The sequence below is a fragment of the Ascidiella aspersa genome, chromosome 9, assembly GCF_963924565.1.
Source record: "Ascidiella aspersa chromosome 9, kaAscAspe10.2, whole genome shotgun sequence".
NCBI lineage: Eukaryota > Metazoa > Chordata > Ascidiacea > Phlebobranchia > Ascidiidae > Ascidiella > Ascidiella aspersa.
This window is the reverse complement of record NC_139455.1, coordinates 6,441,856-6,464,679: the sequence shown is the minus strand read 5'-3', so window position 1 is coordinate 6,464,679 and position 22,824 is coordinate 6,441,856. Positions and strand designations below refer to the sequence as shown.

At 37.8% G+C, this 22,824-nt stretch overlaps 2 protein-coding genes across 2 annotated transcripts; both read right to left on the bottom strand.

Annotated features, from left to right (window-relative positions):
- Positions 1–460: 460 nt before the first annotated feature.
- LOC146132087 (annexin-B12-like) lies at positions 461–9,561 on the bottom strand. Its single transcript, XM_083397434.1, has 7 exons — positions 9,394–9,561; positions 5,866–5,954; positions 5,425–5,559; positions 4,801–4,950; positions 3,952–4,122; positions 1,160–1,351; positions 461–935 (listed from the first exon to the last, which is right to left on the bottom strand). The coding sequence occupies exons 1-7, from the start codon at positions 9,506–9,508 to the stop codon at positions 816–818; spliced, it is 972 nt and encodes a 323-aa protein (XP_083253560.1). The 5' UTR covers positions 9,509–9,561; the 3' UTR covers positions 461–815.
- A 2,784-nt stretch (positions 9,562–12,345) lies between these two features.
- Positions 12,346–22,184, bottom strand: LOC146132086 (annexin-B12-like). The gene is made up of 7 exons (XM_083396889.1): positions 22,019–22,184; positions 21,216–21,310; positions 18,746–18,880; positions 18,186–18,335; positions 16,885–17,055; positions 15,996–16,184; positions 12,346–12,725 (listed from the first exon to the last, which is right to left on the bottom strand). The coding sequence occupies exons 1-7, from the start codon at positions 22,131–22,133 to the stop codon at positions 12,606–12,608; spliced, it is 975 nt and encodes a 324-aa protein (XP_083253015.1). The 5' UTR covers positions 22,134–22,184; the 3' UTR covers positions 12,346–12,605.
- Between the last annotated feature and the right edge of the window lie 640 nt (positions 22,185–22,824).

The window sequence follows — 22,824 nt, the reverse complement described above, 5'->3', positions numbered from 1 at the left end:
TAAGTTATTTTTCAAATGACTTGACTGGGACTTAAGTCATTTCAAAATGACTCGTTTACAACACTGGTATCGGCAGTCGTCTGATACCATGTTGGTATCGCTGGTCATCCGATACCAAATTAGTATAGACTTTTCAGCCATGATTTGCGATCCAACACATCCATCTATCTTAAAAGGTATTTTTTTTTTAAAAACGTCAATATTTAAAAAAAAAACGTCAAAAACCGCTAGATGTAAATAAAATTCTTAAATCGCAAACAAATTTTCACTAATACCTCTTTCGTGGTGCAAACAAATAAATTAACCGACGTTTCTGCAGCAGATACCAGCTGACCTGTGTGAATACTTTTTATTTATAAATTTATTTCGTCAAGGATAAAATGGTATTATCGCGAAACGTAAATACGTACAGCACAAAGAAACACCAAAAACATTCAAGAACAAAAAACAAAGTGTTGCAAATATGTTTTAGTTATGGTGAAACAAATAATAAGGCATCAATTTATATTTGGAATGGTAATCGTTATAAGACTAAACGCGTGAAATTGAGGGACGGGTGAGTTAAAAATAAATTATTTACGATATTTTACAAAAAAGTTTGGTTTAGAACGAATTCGCTAGAGCCAAATTAGCAAAGAAAAACAAGAGGTAATATACACACGTTGGGTAAATTCTAGGTCAAACACTTAGCGATGATTACAGCATCTGATATACATCCAATGGTGGTAACCTGATCTTCGAGGTAAACTGTGAAATGGTGTATTGACAGTTCTTCTCCGGTACAAGACTCGACATGAGCGTACCCTGAAGAATGTTCAACCAAGGATGGCCAACAAGAGTCTCTGATATTCTCCCGTCATTTGGTTTGCAACAATGTCGACAAATATTTTGCCGTACTGCTCAAAGTAGGTTCGCTTGATATTTCGAAGGTCGATCTACAAATACAATTCCGAATATTATCATTTGTCCTACATTATTCAATGATTATCTAAATGTATCAAAAGTTTTGACTTATATATTTTAATAAACATTAAGCAAGTCTGGATATCTGTAGTAGTCGGCCGGTTTTAACAGACTTTATCGTTTAAGCCACTCATGGTCATACGCACGCATTTTCATGCGACAACTATATTTAAAAGTTGAAAAAGGTTGTACCCACCTCGGACCGGGATACGACGATGCGTATGATGTGGATGTCATTGCGAGTCATTCCCTTGGTCAAGGCGTTGTTTAGTTTCGTTGCGAAAAACGCGTTCCTGTCCCTGACGAAGTCAACAATAGCCACCAGTCCGTTACCAACGTCTCCGTCAAACTCCCTCTTAATGTCGGCCCTGATGTCCTCCGTTATCAACTGTTAAAACCAAAGTAAAATTCAAACTTTTGGTCACCAATGACGACAGTAGCGTTACTTGTACGTCAAGTTTTCAGTGCTAACTATCGCTTGCTGCATAACAGTTAAAGGTGTTGCTTATTGGTTGACGATCCTACAGTGTCTTTGTAACTATAAGATGTTTAAAAATCCCAAAGACGGATTATCCTCCTTAAAGTCCAAATTGTGACTTTCAATAAGTTCGAACGGGCTGCTGCGAAATACATCCACTTATTTTCGCTGAAGAAATTAGTAAAAGTCTCACAAATAGACTTCAGTAGATATCTATGCTGAACCAGTTGCTTGAGCTTAATTAATTTTAGAGCATCCATGTCAAGTACTTTCTTATCAAAATCAAGCAAACCTTACAGTGCGGAAAATTTGTAAACGTTCGTGGGCTATTTTTAAACGAAATGGAAATTAATATCCTTTAGTCCTAGAGTATAAAGACTAGTTTGGTTTCTTGGTCATCACATGATGGAGTTTCACATGTTATAATCTTCCAATTTGGGGATTATGGGACATTTGTTAAACATTTTTTTAGCCTCACGCCAATCTCAAAATCAAAATCTAGAACAACAATCAATGCTTTAATTTTATTGCTAAATCTAGCAGGCTTAGAGCTGTTACAATATATATTCTGAGTACCAAATAACTACCGGGATTTAGCGTGTATTACGTTAAATTTTAATCGAAGAGGTGCACGAGGACGCACAAAACCGCACGCGCATGCACAGTACACACACACACACTGCGTTCGTAAAATCACTGGAAACACGAGGGAACTGCTAGTCGTAGACGTTGGGCTTCCGCTTCGCGCATAAACGTTTTAGGCACCTCTGCTGGCTAAAATTGCCTTGAACCATCATCACCTTTGCGAAAACGCATCACACCGCTTGCGCGGCTACCTTGCAAGAAAAAGACCTTGGGCGGGATAATTACACAAAGGCTTGCAATCATAAGAAGGCAAAGTCTACTGCAAAGTTTGAGGCCTGTAATCGGGTATTGGTCACTCACAGGCCCGCCAAAGTGTCCGTCGCATTGACTACTTGAAAACTTGAGCCTTGTGGTAAAATGGTTCTTTTAGAAATATCAGTAAAACGAGTTATCGAAAAACAACTTATATTGAAGCATAATGGTAGTTGGAGATTTTAGTTGTAGGGATATCAAAGTATGCAACATTTTTGCTTGTTTCAAAACTTTATTCATTTTCAACATAACGAGTTACTTCAAATGTTTGCTACATTTCTATATGAGCTATGATATTCATCCTATCTCTAACTTTTATTGACTATTGCGTTATTAAATGCATGGTTTTTCCTCAGAAAGCATAGGTTTTTCTCAGAAGTGATTTAAGGTTATCGTCTGCGGCGACCTGGATTTTAAATTGCGCACAAATAGTCCAATGTGTTCTACTATGAAATCCGTTTAATGGTATAGCTCATAATGCCGCAATTCGCTAATTTGCGACGGCGACTGTTGCACGACTGCGATACATCCGACCTTAAAGGGGCGTGGCGGTTGTTTGCAATTTTGTTAGGCTCGTTGTCAATACATTAAACGACAAAACGTTTTAACTGGTAATGAACAAAAGATTTTTTGTTTGACGCACTTTAACCGATTACTGTGAAATAGATTTTTTGTTTTGAAAGCCTTAAGAATTTTTGAAAGACCTAAATAACGCAAACAATGAAAATCATATCTTAGCTGTACAAAATCAAAAGCAGTCTATATCCATCAGAAACATAACACCATTCTGTTATGAAGAGGTTCTCTTACTTGACTTTAGTTATAGTTTGAAGTTGATGTTAAAGAATTGACATAAGTTTTTATTATTTTCAGAGAACTATAGGTCTTTTTATTAACAATTATGGTTCAAATAATTTATAACATAAGTAGAGGTTTGACACTCAAATAAGCCAAATGAGTGCTAAGCCACATACCACTAAATTATTATCTTTTTCAGTTTGCACCTCAACAGATTCACGCAAGTGTAATATTATTTGGGGTGCCATAAAACATTTTCTTTCTGTCGCAATAAATCAAGCTATAAAATAAAATTTACGGCTAGCGTTGGATGCTTGTTTTTTAGTCATTTTGACTTAATAAGCATAAGCAAATTTAAGCAAAACACATATTTTGATGGAAGGTGGTACCAGACTTGGCAACGAGCTAATTCTAGTTTTCTAATTCAATGAGTTGCAGCAAAATGCGGCTAATTCTAATTCTAATCTAATTTGTGAATTGCTTGTTTGCTTTAATTCTAGTTCTAATTTAATTAAGATTTTACCAAATATGCTACTTTGTCCAACGGCATTTTAGTCTTTCGGTCAAAACAAAAAATTTGAAATAAAACTATTTGAATGGAGCGACTTGTAGGTGATGTTTACCTACCAAAAACCGTATGATATGCTAAAAGGCATAAAACTTAACACACACTTATTCACCATTTACAGCGTCGGTAAAGAGCTATTAAGTGGTATGCGGCCACAAGGTTGGAAACCGCTGTTTTAAACGAGCGTAATTAATTGGTCCAACCTTTCAGTAAGCAAGGACACTAAGTTGACGACTACGTGACCTACCTTGTCGTAGGAGTTGAAGACAGCGCGGAGCTGGCGGAAGCTCTGCGTCGCCATCACGCGGTTAAAAGTTTCCTCGTCCCGGCCCCACCTGGCCACCCCGGCGTGCACCAGGGCCTCGGCGTCCTTGATGGCCTTGGTCAGGTCTACCGTTGCGTCTTCAGGTCGTTCGGCCTGGCAATTGTATATGCGGTTTTGATCTGTGGTTTATAATTTGGAATGACCGTTTGTTTTACTTTTTTTTGTTTTACTTCGGCAGTAAAACTATATATATCGAGCAGCAGTGTTGTAATGATTTAAGTCATTGACTTGACTTAAGTGCACTTGAGTCACTGTTTTGACCTGACTTACTTGCACTTTAGTTACTGTTTTCAAATGGCTTGACTTGACTTAAGTTTTTTGGGCAAATAACTTGACTTGGACTTACGTCCTTTTGTCAAATAATTTCGGATTAAATTCTCAGGTTTTGCCCATTAAACAATTTGATTTTTCAGATGAATTGTTGCTCATAATTAATTGGACAAGTTTACCATTTTTAAAAGTTGAACAGTTTACTTTTAAATCAATAACATGAGTTAAGGACTTGACTTGTTATTTTTGCGCAAGACTTGACTTAGAATTAAGCCATTTTAAAATGACTTGTTTACAACACCTTCGGAAGGCAATAAAGCCAAGTATTCAATTTAGCATCGCATGATCGCTTCGCAACCTTTTAAACTATCGCATAATCGCAACATGTTTTTAAATCGCAACTAAATTACAATCATTGTCGTCCACAAATATTGCATTTAAAACCTTATGGCAAACCCAAAGTGGCTATCATGAAAAAAACCTACGATACCAGCCACTAACGTTGGCCAAAGACACCATGAGCTTCTTAAAGTCTCCGCTCGTGTCCGCCTTGATATCTGATTCCAGGTCTTTGCCGTACTTTGCTCGGTAAATCCTTCTAATTTCAATCAACTCCTCATTCGTGCGAGTCACCAGAATTTCGATGAGCACCTGGAAAGAAGAGAGAGCATCAGCTTGTTTTGGTGTTTGTAAGACCACAGGGCGTAAAATAGTGGAAAAATGATTTTTCTGGTAATATTCAGTGTTAAATTAAATGCCTTGAAAATTCAAAGGGTAAAATAAGAACTTGTACAGAGCACAAGTGGCGTAACTATGCTGGCGTGGATTTCTTGTGTATTGATAGAAAATATTTATCAGATCGATGCTAGTTGATTGGCCATGCAAACCATATTCTCATTAACCAGGCGGAAAATTGTTGTAATTAAAATTTTTTTTTTTAACTCAAAGGTTTAAATTATGTTTTTAATGTCATAGCTTAACCTGCTCTTGCAAAGAATTTAAATGTGACTTGCCTTGAGAACCTAATACTAAAACAAAGCACTTTCTGATTATGAAAATGACTTAAAAAATGATCTGTTTACAAAGCTACAAAAAGCAACTATTTGTTTGTGTGGGAATTCTCACAGACTCGTGTGTTCCCAGACCCAACATGGCCTTGTGGAGACAATACGCGTCATATTCTGCAGGCGTCATCAAAAGAGCGCGGCAGAGAATCTCGAAATCACCACTCAGCGTCTTCTTTACATCTTCTTCTAAATCCTGATGTAAAGAAAGAAGATTAAGAATTAGGTATATCTGAGCCTGAGGTTTAACAAACCCAACAAGGTCATCTTACATTTTACAGACCGTAAAGGCTTGTACAACATTCATACACTGTTTATACACCAAATTGCTAAATACAAGCGATATAAGTATGCTGGTATGTTAACGTACGTGCCATTCCAACACAATAAAAAATAAGACCTTTTTTAATAAGAATGGCGTAAAAAAGAGTTTGCAAAACTCAGACGAATGGTGCTTAAACAGTTTACGTATAGGAGAGATTTTTTGATCATTTTGTCTTACCCGACCGAACTGCTGCTTGTATAGAGTTTTGATCTCCTGCCTTTGAGAATTCGACGTTTTTCCCAAGACATCACAAACCACTGAAAGATCTAAAACAAGGGCAACAGTAAAAAGGCGATGAACATTAAGACCGACATATTTAGTTAAGTAATTTACCAACTTTATATAGTAATTGCACATCACAATAAGTCTAGAGGCGTTAATGACGGTTTATTTTTGTAGTTCGCAGAATGACTTGGGTAAACTTCTAATAAAAAAATCGTCATTGAGAGTTTTAAGAAAAATTGATGGATACTGAAGCTCATATCGTAACCAGCGTCTTAGGGCATTGGCCGGTGGCTAGGGACAGTGGCGTATCCAGAGGGGGGGGGGCGTTTGGTGGTTCGGACCCTCCCCCCCCCTTTTAGTAAGTGACAATATCGTTCTTAATCTAATGCGAAACCAAGATCGAGCGCAAAACGCCGTTTTTCGTTTCTTGTTTGGTTGACCGTAAACGCATAATTTTTTTCTCTTTCCTGATTAGCAAGTGTGTGTTCGACAATTAACAACAATAAATCAAGCAGTCTCCACCTTTTTCTCGCTTATAACGTTGAGTTAGGCGGTGCTGATGTTTCTAGCTATTTGCTGTCCTCGTTAATATCAGATGTTGGTGTAAGACAGGGGTCGGCAACTTACGGCCCGCTGGCCGGTGTATTTTATCGGGCCCGCTGCCTCTTAACTATACACGAGTCCATTTCATATACTTTTCGACTATTTGAACTACGTAAGTGCGAATAATTTTCGCGCTTCGCGCAACTGATTTTTCTACAGCCGTTTTGTTTATATATTCAAAAAAAAAATCGCGCTCGCTTCGCTCGCCAGGTGTGCGTTCAATTAAAAAGGTTTACGCACGTGTACGCTTTGCGCCTAAATGTTCGCTTTCGCTGGAAGTTTATCGGTTATTTCTGAGGATTTTTTTTATTATTGATGACATTATCACAATCGCTATTTTATGACGTCATTAACGTCAGACGGAAAATTCTCCAAGTTGAAAATTCGGGATCCTTTTTAAATTTCTGGATACGCCCCTGGCTAGGGATGACGATAATTATAATTTTATTCTTATATTTTACCGAAATTCTATACATTGGGCAATGATGTGATATTCGATACCTAATGCCGTCATTACCATGAACAATAACCGAAATTAATAAATTTAAAAATGGAAAAGGCGGTGTTTTTTATTTTGTTAGTTCAAATTTTTCTTTTACCATTGATAGCTTGATTTTTTAAGTTACTATATTCTGATAAATTTACCGTACTATAAAAAGATCACACTACGTTGGATCAAAAAACATCTCATAGATATCAACCTAGTGTGGGTCGAGCCTACCAGTTGACTCCAGGTATGCCAATATTATCGTTATTTACTAAATGCGGACAATGTAAATCTTTATCAGACGTTCTTTAGCAGGAAAAACAATTTTGAACTTCATAACAAATACTGCCCTTGAACTAAACTAAATTTTAATATTTTGGTCCAATAATCACAAGTCTAAAATAGACTGTTCGGACACGATTTAGTGTTTTTATTGTCAGTCATTATGGCAGTTGTTAGCTAAACGACAGAAACGTTTTTTGTAATCTAAACGTTCAAACGGCAGCTGTTGGACGTTATGTTAGGTCGTACTCTGAATAGACTGGCCAGACAGTCTTTAATTCATCATTTTAATTGAGAAAACGTCAAATCGATTGTGGAGAAACGTTAAATCGATTCGAAAACAGTATTGTTAAACTATTGGGTTTAATCAAATATCTAATATATATCACAGTTCCTGCCTTGCACGCACGATGTGTAAACAATATTTGTTTCCGAAACAACAGCCATTTTACGCAAACTAGGGATTTGCATTATTCTGTGGCCATTTTTCTTGGCCCTATTCATCATCATTCAGTGCCATGCCTGAACCAGGCTTCGGCTGCCATGAAACACTGTTTTCGCCATATGTTACTATTTCTTGCCAATTCAAAAATATTCTCTGCTTTGATGTTCAGAAAGTCTCTCAGTTGATTTATAAGCATTTTTCTTTGCTGTCCAGGTGCACGTTTTCCACATATTTTGCCACACGAAATTATGTACTTTTGTTTTTGATATCTGGTTATGTGTCTGAAAAACTTGAGTTGCCGAAGTTTTATTGTGCTTAACAGTGATCTCTGTTGATTGGTCTGAATTAATACCTCTTGATTGGTTGTATGGGAAGTATATGATATACGCTGCATTTTTCTTAGGAACCACATCACAGCGGCACTCAGGTTGTCAATCAGTTTCTTTGTGAAAGTCGAACTTTCACACCCGTAGAGAAGAACAGGCCACACATAACTTTTAAGAACTCTCACACGGGTATTTACATTTAATTTTTTGTTTGTCAAAATTGACTTGAGATTTATAAAGCAATTTTTTTGCCTGCGCAATTCTGGCTTTAATTTCAGATTTGGACCGACCATCATCTGTAAGTATACAACCAAGATATTGGCCCTATTAATTATGTGTTTGAAGCTTTCTCTTCACCTTGGCTAAATCATAGGGTACAAGTTACCAAAAGCAATGCTATTTAGGTCGACTTATTAATTACGGTACTTTATCAGTACACTGATAGTATCTTATAAGATAATTCAATATGATTTTTAACAAACCAACAGAGGTCTACTAAGTGCATGCTGGCATTAGTCTAATACAGGGGTGTCCAACTCAAACATGCACGGCGTGCTTTGTATCTTATAACTTCTTCCCGTGTCAAAGTTTCGTAACCAAACCAATTTTTTTTATTCATAAAAACGCTTTTTTACCAAAATCAAAAACGTTTTATTTAAACTTGAAATACTGTGCAGCAGAAATGCGCATTACTGCGTCTAAGTGTCCGTCGGTGAGCTAACTATTGTAACTTCACACCAAGCTATGTTAATGCTAGCCTCCACCCTTCACTACAGTACAATATTGTATTATCAGATGTAATTGTTAGAAGTCGGAATTGCCGCGATTGTTTTATACTGTGAACAAACAATGGCAATTGGCTCAATTGGCTGTAACAAATTTAGTATTTTTTGACAATTGACTGAATAACAAATTGTATTTTTTGGGACATTTGGCTAAATAACAATTTTAGTGTTTTTTGGGGGGCTTGCGTGCCATTTTTTATTTGGTCGCGTGCCACATTTGGCACGCGTGCCGCTTGTTGGACACTCCTGGTCTAATACTATACTAATTCAAACGCTTAGTCTGTTGCTAAACGAACTGTAACTTTACTACCCCCATGCAGACTTTTTATTTAAAATAGAGGACCTAATACAAACAAGTATAACTGTTGGGCTCTATCAGTTTAAATAACCACTGGACTGTTAAAGAGTGTTATGGAATTAAATGCTATTTAAGTAACAAGGAATACAGCTAACTAGGCCACGAGAAATGCAATGATTTATGCCAAAGTCGTTACTTGTTAGTTTATACGTCGGTGGAAGCTTATAAACTTGGATTTTTGCAACTATACTTACTTTTGCTTTTTAAGGCGCTTCTCAGTTTGTTAGCTTCTACTTCGCCGTTGAAATCTTGACACGGTGTGACTGTGCCTTGGAGGACTACCTTCTTTTCTCGCCTCGAAACAAACATCGTTTAGCGCAAGTAGATAGACCAGTAGGAGTTTCGCGCGAACCTAAACCTAGTATTTTTGACAGCTAAAGCATAAACCTACACACGTTTGAATTATCGAAAAATTGAAGCCTGGAGAAAAGACAGGATGAAATTGTTACAGCAGCAGAAATCAAGTGACACTATTTGGGTAAAACGCTATCTTAAAAATCTTAGGAGATTAATAGAAAATGTATAGCAAAGCTTGTGGGAAGTGTTTTAACATGTCTTTATGGCAAAACATATATTTTGTAGAAGTAAATACTGAGTTTAGTCCCTTGAGTACATAGTTCAAAAGGAGTAAATTTTGTTGGCTCGTGTCATCTGTCTAGCCCAGTGGTTCTCAAACTTTTTTGAGCGCGACCCAAATCTGAGTTTTATGAGCATCTCACGACCCAAGCCTCAAACATCAAAAAATGTACTTTTTCTGATATGCATGAAATAAAAAAAGACACGACAACCAGATATAGTAACCTACAAAGTTCTATGAAACAATGATTGATTACAAACAAATGATTGATTTATTTTAGTGTGATTGGTGAAACTGAATTTGTTCCTTTATAATATCAGCGTGGCTTGTTGTGGTGACTAAAAGCTTACACCAGTATTAGCAGCTACTGTAGTTGGCTATGGCTATACTGTACATGGCTGCCATCAAAACGTTCATAAAACCACTTATGATGCAACAATTTAGTTCTGATTGAATTGAAAATACTTGAAAAATGAAATGAAAAAAGTTCGTTTGCGCAGGATTGAATCACCATAGAGCGACCCATTTTTTGACCCTGCGCGACCCATACTTTGAGAACCACTGGACTAGTCAAAACAAATAAACTATTTTAGAATTATAGCGTTGCTCGATTTCTATTTTCGTTATACTTTACGTCACATTTTGCATCTATAGGTTTTGCAACACGTTTGTTCAGCTTCCGCTACTTTTCGCGGTTTGCAATGTTTTCCTTTCATCGCATAGTAATGCGTCACATGTGGTGAGCAACAAAGCGTCCTGACTATGCATTTAATGCAGGGGTTCTTAAACTGGGGTCCGTGCACACCTTGGTGGTACGTGGACTAGTTTTACGGGTCCGTGATGGCCTAAAGGCATAATTTGAAATATGGAATGAATTTTAAAGGAATGAGTTTAATTGAAAATAAAAACGCTTCGGCGCTTTCTCTTTCAATGCAGTTAAGAGTTTTTTCAGTTTCACATTTGTTGGTCCGAAAACAGAAGGTTTCTTAAGTCTACTTGTTTTAAAAACGTCCACTTATGACGTCATCTCTAAACATACCATGCCGACCCTGACCCACGCGAACCAAAACTCTTTTTAGGGGGTCCGAGTTAAAAAAAGTTTAAGAACCCCTGAGCTAATGGTTTCTTGAGCTGGTTTTAAAGTTAAAATGAGAAAAATCGTGAGCGATTTAAAGAGTTTTCAACACAGCGCACGTAAAATGTTCTAAAAATGTAACATTTTATCGGAATAAGCGTTTCAAAATCACTGTGTTCAGCAAAGGACGCAAATTGACAAGCTAGTGTTTACACTAGGATCCTTTAAAATGTCAAATTGCCTCACTCATGTGAGCCTCTATAACGGTGGTTATCACCTGGGGTGTTCAGTTGTAGAGTCAATGACCTTCATACATAACGAGCAATGTGCTAACCTTGTTTTGTTCCTAAACTTGTGTAAAACGTTTGACAATATGAAGTGAACCTAACGCACAAAATTTCGCGCGACAAATCAAACAAGAGTTCAGTTGAGAATAGCAAAAGATTACTTGCATTATGACGTCACGTTATAACATATTTTACAAGGTATATCTTTCCAAACAGAAATCCTAGTTTTCGCCCAGGTTGTAAAATGCAAGGTAACACAAAACCTGTTACTTTTCCTGGTAAAATTATCAAGATCCAACAAAAAGCGTAAATAAAACTCGAAAAAAATCAGTTACGAGAAATCCATCGCAAGACTGTAAACACGCAACTTGAGATTCGTCTTTGGAGGCCATAGATTTTTTTTACCTCGCCCAACCTCATCTGCAAGCATATGCCTCACTAAAACACACGCCAAGCATCAGCCTCTAACCAAAACAACCTGCAATTCGCCTATTCGCGTAAACAAGGACGTCCTTTATGTTTGTAGCCCAAACAGAAAATACGAACAATGGCGCCTCGCCCAAAACCTGTATACCAGCAGTCAGCTGTTCAGCCAGGCATAAGCAGTGTATTAAAGCGTGCGTGCGTGTGCTTGTGTGTGTGTGCAGGTGTGCGCGCTGCACTTGCTACAAATAGCTAAATAGATTAATAGACATGGCTTCCTTGCTGTGATGGCAGCGTCGGCAATTCGCAAAGCGTTATTATAGACGCGCCTAGATTGGACAATAAAGTTGTCAACCAGCCGCCCTGCTTTAACGCTGCACATTTGCCGCATGCTTTCTTAGCGAGTGAAATTGTGTCACTTTTCAAAGCAATTCAACCCCTGACAATACACTGTGCCGACTGTGCCATCAGCAGTGCTGCGCTGATTGTTTTTGTCACTATCTGTTGCTGCCCATAGCTGTGCTGTGGTGTTTTGCTATCGAAGGCGCACAAATAGGGCCTGATCAGGCATTCAACCCTATTGATGGAATTGTTGTACAGACATATCTAAAATTCGACAGAATCGATAACACAATATGTTTTTCACACTGCGTTCATCAAAACACCAAATCCCCCACTTAACTACCTGCTTTACCTGTTTCGGTGTACAAGTCTGTGACGCGCCTATAGGCCTGCCGTATTCTCTGCAACAGTCTCAAAACATGTCTAATATATATCTGTTTATTTGATCTTAAATATGACAGTTTACGGTGATGATAACGTAAAACCCGTTATGACAGAGAACAAAGACAATTTAACTGCGGAGCCAGCAGCATCGATGCTATTTGGATTTGTAAAATCGTGATGGAAATAAAAATCGTGTTCGGTGAAAAACTAGAAAGCTTGCGTTATGGCAACAAAAAATTGCTGCGTCACGTATGTGCTGTGATGCTACAAAAACCCTTTATAATGAAAGTACATGTTATCTTCGTTGGTTGGTCGAATTTAGTGGATAATCTTGAGCAGCATTTTGCCGTAATCTCCGCTGGTGTCGTCCTTGACGAAAGGGCCCAGCTCGCAATTGTAGGCAGCCTGGAAAGCCTGCTTTATGTTGCCAAGGTCAACCTGTACAAAACAAGCATTTGCTGTAACGAAACTGACCGAAAGCTCTATCAGTAACCTACGTTAAGTGCAAGCAGTCACGATTCCGATACAACAGCCAGTGTTAAACAAAACAATTGGGACGTTAAGCTTTCTGACCTTACATAAATATGTATTTTCTTGATATCATTGGTGCAGTAATTACAAAGTTTGGAAACATAATTTGGCAAGGTTTTGCGGTCACATGGGTTTGGATCACACTGATAAAAAAATGATAATCGTTTCGATTGCTGTAGCTGTTCGAGTGAGTGTCAAAACTGGACAATTTTCCTCGGTAAATGTAGCCGTCAGGGATGTAGCTTAAATGGCATAGCGCTCGCTTAGCATGTGAGAGTTACCGGGATCGACGCCTGGCTCTATTAGTTGATTGCGCATGTATTGTTTCAGAAAATGAAAAAAAGTTTGCAAATATATTGGTTTGTACTCCTTGTAGGCCACCTGGTCTTCCATTATTACATTAAGCGAAACCATCGCTGCAGTACAGTGGATAAACAAAAACGAGCAATGTGCTTTATTTTAATCCAGTGCTTCTCAGCTAGTGGTTAAAGTAATGCGGGACGGTCAGAAGCAGCGTTGCAGTTAAATAATTTTTTGCAGAGACGCCGTACCGGGTATTTTTTGCCCGGCCATCCCATTACTTCCTTAAATGTATTTAGACAAAGATTTTAATTGTAATTTGTGCTCGACATCTAACGATAACCTTAGGTTTCCTACGGTTACTTGCATATACGTCTCGTAATGACGTAACTCTGTGACGTCGTCTCTAACAAATTGTATTCGCACGGGTAAGAAAACTTTTCATCGTTACGGGGAAAAAACTAATCTACGTCCACCCCTGCTATAATCTGACGAGCGTTTTTTGTGAGACTCGAAAAATGGCACAACACTCAAAAGCTTAACTTTACAAAATATTTTCGACAACTTTTCAAGAAGACGAGGCCGATTGCAATCTCGTGTCACTTTGAAAAAATAACTTATTAACACGCTGACAATTCTATACAGTTTTACAGCTCATTATGCTGTACAGAAAAAAAAAACGGCACTTGGACTTGGTTTTTTCATCATGGCCCAGCATTGCGATCTATCTAATAAAACGAAGCCTGCAATCCGTGAAATGCAATGATTCTATTCAGTATCCAGAGTAAATAAAGCACGAGAGTTAGGTGACAGGAAACGGGTTTTGAAACGCAATTTTATGTAAAACGACTTGTCTTGGAAGAATAAAAAAATAAAAAAAATTGTCTAAGTTGGAAAAATTGTCTAAGTTGGAAAAACAACATAGCGGATTCAATTTAGTGATTAAAATAGTTTTTACAATTTCCAAACTTCTTTCGTATATAACGTAGAATCTACCATGAGATAACAGAATAAAAGTGACAAAATAATATATGCCAAAGTTGCATACCACGCGGAATAACATAGGCTATATACCATCAGGCTTGAAGAGACAAATAAAATAGAACTTATAGTCGACATAAACCAGACATATTTTTTCGCTTCGATGTGTAACAGGCCCCGTCATTCGAGGGGCCGTATGCCGAGCCAACTTATGGGTCGTTAACCCCTTCAAATAGTTTTCGAAAATACAATTTGTGTTGCACCTCAAATGGAATACCACTTAAATCAATTTACGCAGGGAATTAGGTAAATTTACGCAGGGAATTAGGTTACATGCCGTTCTGCTTTTTGTTTCTATAGGAGTGCCCCAAAATACCGTAAGTTTCCTATATGTGAAATATGTTGCATTCAGTGTTCCCTCTAAGGTGCGCAACTGCGCAATTGCGCAGCCACACCAGACAAATGGCGCAGTAAAATTTGCTTTTGCGCACTTAAATCATTCTCAAACTAAAACCAAAAATCTTCACTTTTTTGCCACAAAGTTTGAGCATTTCGCATTGGCCATTTTTTCATTGATGTTTGTACCTAAAAGTAAATAACTCAAATTGGCATTGACGATTGTGACGTAATAAATTACTTTGTCTAATCGGTTTTATCTTCCATGCTGTGTATGTTTTTTTTATCTCACGTAGAATTAAATGTCTACTCAGGAAAATCGAAAGACCGAACATAGCAGTGGAGTGTTTGACAATAATTCGGGATCATAAAACCGAAATTTATTTTAAGGAAGTAAATGTATTAACACAATTACAGTTTTTACACGATTTAGGTGCAGATACAGCTGCGGGGTCAATAATGGCGCCTTCACAAAGTGACAAAATCATCTTGATAAATGCAAATGAGAGGATAGTTTGTGATTTTTGATTGTGCGCGAAAAAAGCATCACGCATTGTGTTTGCAAAATTAAACATTTTGTGAATTTAAACCAAATATTCGGATTTTTTTTTCGCGCGATCGCATTGTTTTCCATATCCTTGTTTCATGTCGTCACGCTTTGTGACGTCACGTTTAAAAGTTTCACTCCTCGCCCCAATACAAAAAATAATGATCTGCCGCAAACCCCTGCCAACGCAGCCTTAAAATATTCTTGCGCACCACAAAAATATTCTTGCGCACTTCAAGAAATATTTGCGCAGTAGAAAATTTTCTTAGAGGGAACACTGGTTGCATTGCAGCAGTCTCAGTCTCAATCCGAGTTCGTATCACTTGGATCCGAAAACAACGGCCGAACTCAGACAAAATCAACGGCGCATTGGCTTTTTACATATCGTTAACGATACGCCAGGGTTTTTCAACTGTTTCTTCATCATCGCCATCGTCTACCCAGTATAGGCACGGAGCAGTCTTTGGGGAGTCACGAGTATATATTAGTTAAGGGGCCACGGAGTGTTAGCCCATGGGGCACCACTCATAAATAGCTTGGAGCAGGGGTGAGAGTAGAAAAAATTTCTTACCGAAACGATGAAATCTTTTTTAAGATGACGTCACAAAGTTACGTTATAACGTGACATCTTAAACTAGTAATGTCATAGAATCTAATATTTTTGTTATATTTAGTGAAAAAATATAAACTTAGACTGATAACAATTACTTCCCATCATTTATAAGTGAAGCTTGAGTTACTTCTCAGTCAGATTAACTGAAGATGATACAAGCTCGTATCGAAAGGTCTTTCTCAAGATGATGTCGATCTGGCATCGAACAATTAACAATACGGCGTATTTGCATAAATAATTTGACCAGAACGACTTTCTGGACCGTTGCGGCTTACTTTCACCCTTCGTTTGGAACCGCTCGAATAAATCCAGCACAAAAATTAAGGCTACCATAACGTACCTCCGAACGAGAGACGATGATCCTAATAAGCGCGTGATCTTTGGTTCCCAGGCCCTTCATGGACTTGTAGAGCTTCTTGGCGAAATAGGCCGACCGGTCGCGCACAACCTCGACCAGGGACACCAGAGCGTCTTCGATGTCACCGGAAAATTCGCACTGAATGCTCTTGACGATATCCTCGCCAGCCAGCTGTCAATCAAAGCCCCGTCGGTTATTTTATATATGTTTGCGACAAACGGCGTGCTGCTCGGGACAAAAACGTGTATCGCACGTATCGCAATTCCTTTTTATTTTAAGCGGCCCGTATCACCGATCCTAAAACGGCCTTTTTGCCTATTAACAACAGCATCATTATCTTGTCCCCTGTAGGGATGTCTGATACTTGACAAATTTAATCTGATGCCAGTACCCGATATTTTGGACAAAACGTATAACGATCCGAACCGATACCAAATGACGTCATTGCATAGCTCAAACAAGCAAAATAGATTAAATCAAAAAGTTGAAATGCATTTTTTCCAAGATTGTTATAGTCCAAAAGTTTGCTTAAAAGCTAAGAAGTTTGGTTACCTTATTATTTTTTTTACCTTATGAGGCATAAATCGCACAAATTTTTGGACATCCCCAGCCCTTTGCTGTGATTTTCAATGCTGTTATGCTTATCTGGTAAACGGCCATTCAATTTTTAATGGCGAAACATTTACCAAAAGGTCCCCTAATAGGCTAAATTCGAAAGGTCCCCTAACTCAGCTAAATTCGTTTTTTGGATTGCATTTATATGTGCAGAAGACATAACAACAAACATAATTGTTAAGAATCCAAACGTTAGAAACTTGCAAAGGGGCAATGGTTCCCATGGATACGCCTATGCTTCTCTAGCTAAGCTTACCGCCTGATATGCTTCAAAGGTGGCGCAGAGCTGAGGGAAGCTACGAAGGGCCATAATGCAGTTGAAAGTTTCTTCGTCGGTGCCCCACTTCTTAACACCGGCAGTCTTGAGAGCCTCGGCGTCGACGCGCGCCATTTCAAAGTCCACACCCGGCTTCTCGTCTCTGGCGGCCTGCGTCGAAAAAAAAACGTAGTTAGGTTTTACATTTAGGCCGTAAGAAAGTGTTTCTCAACCTACAGGTCGGGACCCAAAATTGGGTCGCCGGTTGCAGAACTTTACAAATTTAGGTTTGTTAAGATTAGTTCTGACTTTTCAGAAGCAATATATATATGTATATAAGCTGTAAGATTTGCTTGGGGAGCTGCATATCGTGCGTATAACACGTCTATTTTAGTGTTCGAGTGTTGGGTGAAACACAGCTTAAAAAGTGAAATGGCTCCTCCGTGATAAACGATCCCTTTTTCTACAATGCTGTTTGTTCGTTGGGCACAAAAGTCAAACCCTGCTCAACCCTATTACGCTACGTGAGAAAAAAAAGGTGTTTTTCAGATATGATCCATTTTGCTGTAGGTATGAATATTATCACAAAAGTTTTGACCTGATGAAAGCACGGTGGTGCGAAAGCTTGTCGAGAATCAATACAATATGTCTTTACATAGTGCCATCTGATGGACGTATGTTATACCAAATATTCTTCAAGAGTTTAGTAAATCTACCAGCACAATGATTATACCATTATATGCATGTCAGGGTGGACAAGAAACAATTTGAATTTAAAAGTCTAATTTCCCAACTGTTATAATCATACTGAGAAAAAAGAAAAATAGTTTAGCATGAAAATTTCTTGGAGGGGATATTGAATCTGAACGTGACCGTGGCATCCCAGTTATATAACAAGGGTTGTCACCGACATGGACCCCAAAAGGACAGTCGAAAAATTATATTTCAATAATAAACCAATCAAACGTTTTTCAACAAATCTTTGCATTCATATGATCGATGTCACTTTACCTAAAATGCTACTTTACCCCAACAAAAATTTTGGTCTTTCACTCGAAACAAGTAATTTGAATTATCATTCTTTGGCCAGAACGACGTGTAGGCAGAGAGTCGAACCGGAACCGAACCGGAACTTTATGAAACGCTTTTGGGTCATTTTTTCCGAACCGGAACAGAACCGGAACCGTTTTTTTGAAAGATTTTAAGAAGCCGAACCGGAACTGAACCGAATAATTTGATTTTTGCGAATAGACTTGACTTGGACTTTTTAAAATGACTTGTTTACAACACTGATAACTCACGTTAACCAGTGAGACCAGGAAATGGCGGAAGTGGCCGCTGGTGTCCGATTTGATGGCCTCCACCAGTTCCTTCTTGTAGCACGACTTGTAGATCGCCTTGATCTCCTTCAGTTCGTCGTTGCTCCGTGTCAGTAAGATCTCAATGAGCACCTGTAGAGAGAGGAAGTGCACAGGTTTGCCGAAGGATTTCTTCAGGGTTTCACAAATAGGTGTTTGCAGTATATGGACAAGATTTTTACCACGCATTTTCTCTAAATTTTAGGTTGTGCATTTTTTTACTTCACAGAAACCGAATTCTTAATAATTTGTGAATCCTGTTCAGTAGGCTATAAACTAATAAAGCTATAAGCTTATATAAGCTACTAAAGCCATGTTCCATTGATATGAACAACAAATGGGTTTTATAGTTGAAGTTATCCTACAAAGTTCAAGATTGTAAAAACACCAAATCAGAAACGAAAGTTCCCAAAAGCGAAAGTAAACTACATTTGACAACGAACAATACAAGATGTTTCACTTTTGTGTCACACGATTCTGCATCCACCAAATTAATAATTTACCGATTCTTTGGTGCCGAGGCCGGAGACAGCTTTGTGGAGACAATAGGCATCGTATTCACGTGGTTTGGCCAGAAGTCCACGGACAACGTCCTCGAAATGACCGCTCAGGTCGCTCTTAATGTCGTCCACGAGATCCTGATAAACAAAATTGAAACGATCTTGCGTTAGGATCATCTTAGTTACAGACAATGCCAAGGGCCTGATCATGCCCTTTAAGCGCTTTAAACTATAGTAAATTTTCAGTATCCATTACTAATTGGTTAAGTTCTCAGTAACTTAGACTACATGATTTTTTTTTAATTATTCTCATACCAACAAACATTTAGCAAAAGGTTTAAGCTGATGCTTGAGAACGAAAATTATTCAAAAAACGAAAAATATGCTAATTACTCGAATTATTTCACTTAACACTAAGGTACCATTGGAAATTCGGCTATAAAAAAATCCGTTGGTGCCTAAGCAGTGCTTATTTTGATCAATGGTCAATTCAGTCCTAAAGATGCCCGGTTAATTACCCAAAAACTCGTTTTTTTGTTAGATACCAAACTCGGCATAAAATGAAACGTCACGAAACATGACTTATTAGTGATACTGGTAACATTTCGTTGAACTTTTTTTACATGAAGGCTCCTTTAAAATCAAGCAATATGTAGTTTTAAACGGTTTATTGTGTCTTCGAGGATAATAAACGGGTTTTCATCCCAATTTCAATAAAATATATCAAGTCAGATATTTTGATATGGTGTTTTCTCACAATATATCATGCTTTTAATTTTGTTTTTCTCGCAATAATTTTAGTCATCATCCACATAAAATACACATGTACACTGATAATGACATATGTTATTTCTGAAACATTTTAAGGGAAAAATATACCGAATTCATGGAATATTCTGGCCTCTATATGTTCATCAAAACTGTAACGTGGCTCTTTTTCAGTCTCCATAAGTGGTTTAAAAATTAAAAATTGTTATTAGAGAAACGACCAAACCATCACGACTTTTTCAATTCGTGATTGAAAAAGCTAGCAGGCGAGTTCACATGCGTGTTTCGGCGTGATATTTGCGTAGTCTTCAAAAGGCGTGCCTTAATAAAGACGTGATTTTACGCAAATTGTAGCGAGTACGTTTAAGGTACGGCTGTTCCGAGCTATAGGCGTTTTCGCACGACTGACATTTTAAGACGTTGCGTCATTGATGCAGCTAGCCTTAAATGCTCTTTTATCATGTTTCTTTTTCAATACATAGCTGGTATATAGTTTTACCATCATTTTTTGTGTTTCCTCGGGCTTAAACTAAACCACTGTTCAGTTGTAAGTAAATTTGTTGCTTTATCAAGAAATGCCGCGCCTTTTATGGGAGTTACTCATGTAATTTTTCGCCCAAGCAATTGGTCTCGGCAAAAGTTGGTTAGGAAAAGCGAATGTACCGTATGTTTAAAAATGTACCGCTGTTTTTATGGTTTTGAACGGCTTGGATGGTTATGAAAGACAAATCCAACCACTAGAGTTTAAAATGTAGGCAGGCCAAGTTCGCCTTTACTTACAGAATTTCATGATACAAGTTTTTAGGTCGAACGTGAATCTACTTTCTTAAAACCAAATTAAAAACTTATATGATAGTTCTGTACACGAAACATTGCACATATACGTAAAATACGATGATAAAAAATATGTATATTAATGTGGTTGTTTTCGAACAAGCCATCTGCACATACAAGCGACACGAACTTAGTTAAATCCCTTGTTTTGCAATAAACATCAACAATGACATCACAATCAGCGCTTCCTGGTAAAGGAGGATCGGTGACTAAGCTTTTGGTCTTTGTTTAGGAGAAGATTTAGTTGTGGTTGAGATAGAAAAGAGTATAGTTATTGCTGGACTACTTGCAAATCGAGCCCCCTCTTATTTTTTACACATTGGCCTACAATCTACAAAACGTGCAATTTTTAAAGACACGCAAATCAATAAAAAATGCCAAAATGGAAGCGCATACAGTTTTTGCATGTAGTCTTGCTGGTATTTAAACATCACTAAGTTTGTCACTGAGCCTTCAGAGAACTTTGACACGCCCAAAAACTCACAGGCGGTGAACTTTGGGTAGTTTTAAAGAAATAAAAATACTTTTTTACTTTTCCAACTGTCCCCCGAAACATGTCTAATAAGAAATGTTAGTTATGCAACGAAATATTTTTAAATCAAGACTATAGACAACTCGATGTCCTAAGAATAGTGATTATTTTGATTACGATTACAACATACATAGCTTACACTGGGACACGTATCTCTTTTACAAATTGAAAAAAAAAATTTTTCTAGCTGTAAACTGAGTCACAACTATGTGTTTTCAAAGTGAACATGTTAATATTTAACGATTTGAGATAAATTACACAATGTAAAAAGAAATAATAATAGAACGGCGCAGGACTCATTTTAGGGGCTCCTGTTTCAAAAATGTTTTACGAACTTACTCGGCCGAAGGCTTGTGTGTAGGCGGACTTGATCTCTTGGCGCTGGCTGTTACTGGTTCGTCCGATAATTGCGATGACGACATCTTCGTCAGTCCCTGGAAAAACAGTAGGAGTAGAACGATTGTTTTCTTGTTAGTTTTAAACGACCAACTGTTCAAAGCTAGCCTACATATACATGGCTAGCTTAGAAATTGAAACGCAGACATATAGTAGCGTTGAACTTATGGTTTCATTGGAGAGTAGCACAAATCCCTTTATATACAGCGGTAGACTTAATTATATTAAAAATGGTATTAACTCCGGGTATTTGACTTTTGGTTCGTTTAAACTGTCAAAAAAGTACCAAACTTCTTTTTTTAAACGGCATGTAACTTAATATGTTTATTCTCCACAATTACTTCTTCCTTCAGAGTCGCCTACGTATTAAACGATTTTGATCGCAAAAAGATCCATATGCAGCATGTTTCCACTTAAGATCGATATTTCAAGGTGCAAAAAATATGTTGCATAAGGAAGAGGATATATGTAGATGTGGGAATAAAATTATTCAATTTGTTTCGTACAAACTTAAATGATCTTTGTATATGGCCGTATTTGTCCTAATTCTAAATAGAGAAATCAGGTGGCACTGTAAACTTAAATGAGTTATTTCCAAATGATCAAAGTAACGCTATAGTTATTTGATCTCTACGAAAAGCGTTTTGTCGGGCCCCCAGTCAAGTTTGGCTGTTTTTCCGAACGCCGCGTACCATCGTAAGCCAATATAGATATAAAAAAACGATCATTAGTTGGAGACGACTTACCAGCTCCTTTTAGCGCTCCGCGAAGGGCCTTGGCGTCATCAACGGCGTTGAAATTGTCGCAAGGCCTGACGGTGCCGTACAGTTGCTGTTGTCCTTGTTGGGTTTGCTGGGCCATCTTTCAGTGTCTGCTTTCGCTAATATAGTAGGTCAATAGTGCAATGAACGATTGACTGCGCAAAACGAAAGTTAAGAATCGTACCAAAAAGTACATATTAAAACAAATAAAATAAAGTTTTTTGAAGAAAATTTGTTTATTGGTGCAAGCTAGGACGAACTCTGTTTTTTTTTTTTTTAAATCAAAGATTTACACTTTTGTATTTAAACTAATCGCAAAATATTTTCTCAAAACGTTCAATAAACCTGCTTGTCAAACAAAAGAAAACGCATGTTAGGTGAAAAAAATGATATAATCTGATCGCGATTAAAGTTTATCAGAATTCTGGAATACGGTTATACCATCAATCTTCTGAAATTGACCAGTAGCCGCTGACAGCCTCACTAACACTGGTCAAAACTAGGGTAGCTTCTGTCGGTTTTATCTGATCGAAATGACTGAAAGAAGCTTCGCATAATCGGCTAATTGGCTCTCTTGCAATTACGTTCACCTCATTTGCGGCTCTCTGGGAATGACCTTGTATTACCGATTGTTTGGGGCCAGCCAAGGTCCCAGTTAGCTAATGGCTTTGCGTTGTGACACAAAAAAGCAATAGCCACTTTGCCTGCCGATTGGTCCTTAATCGACTGTGGCTATTAGAGCGTTAGCAGCCGAGATTTGGCTGCTTATCATGCGACAAATGTAACTATAC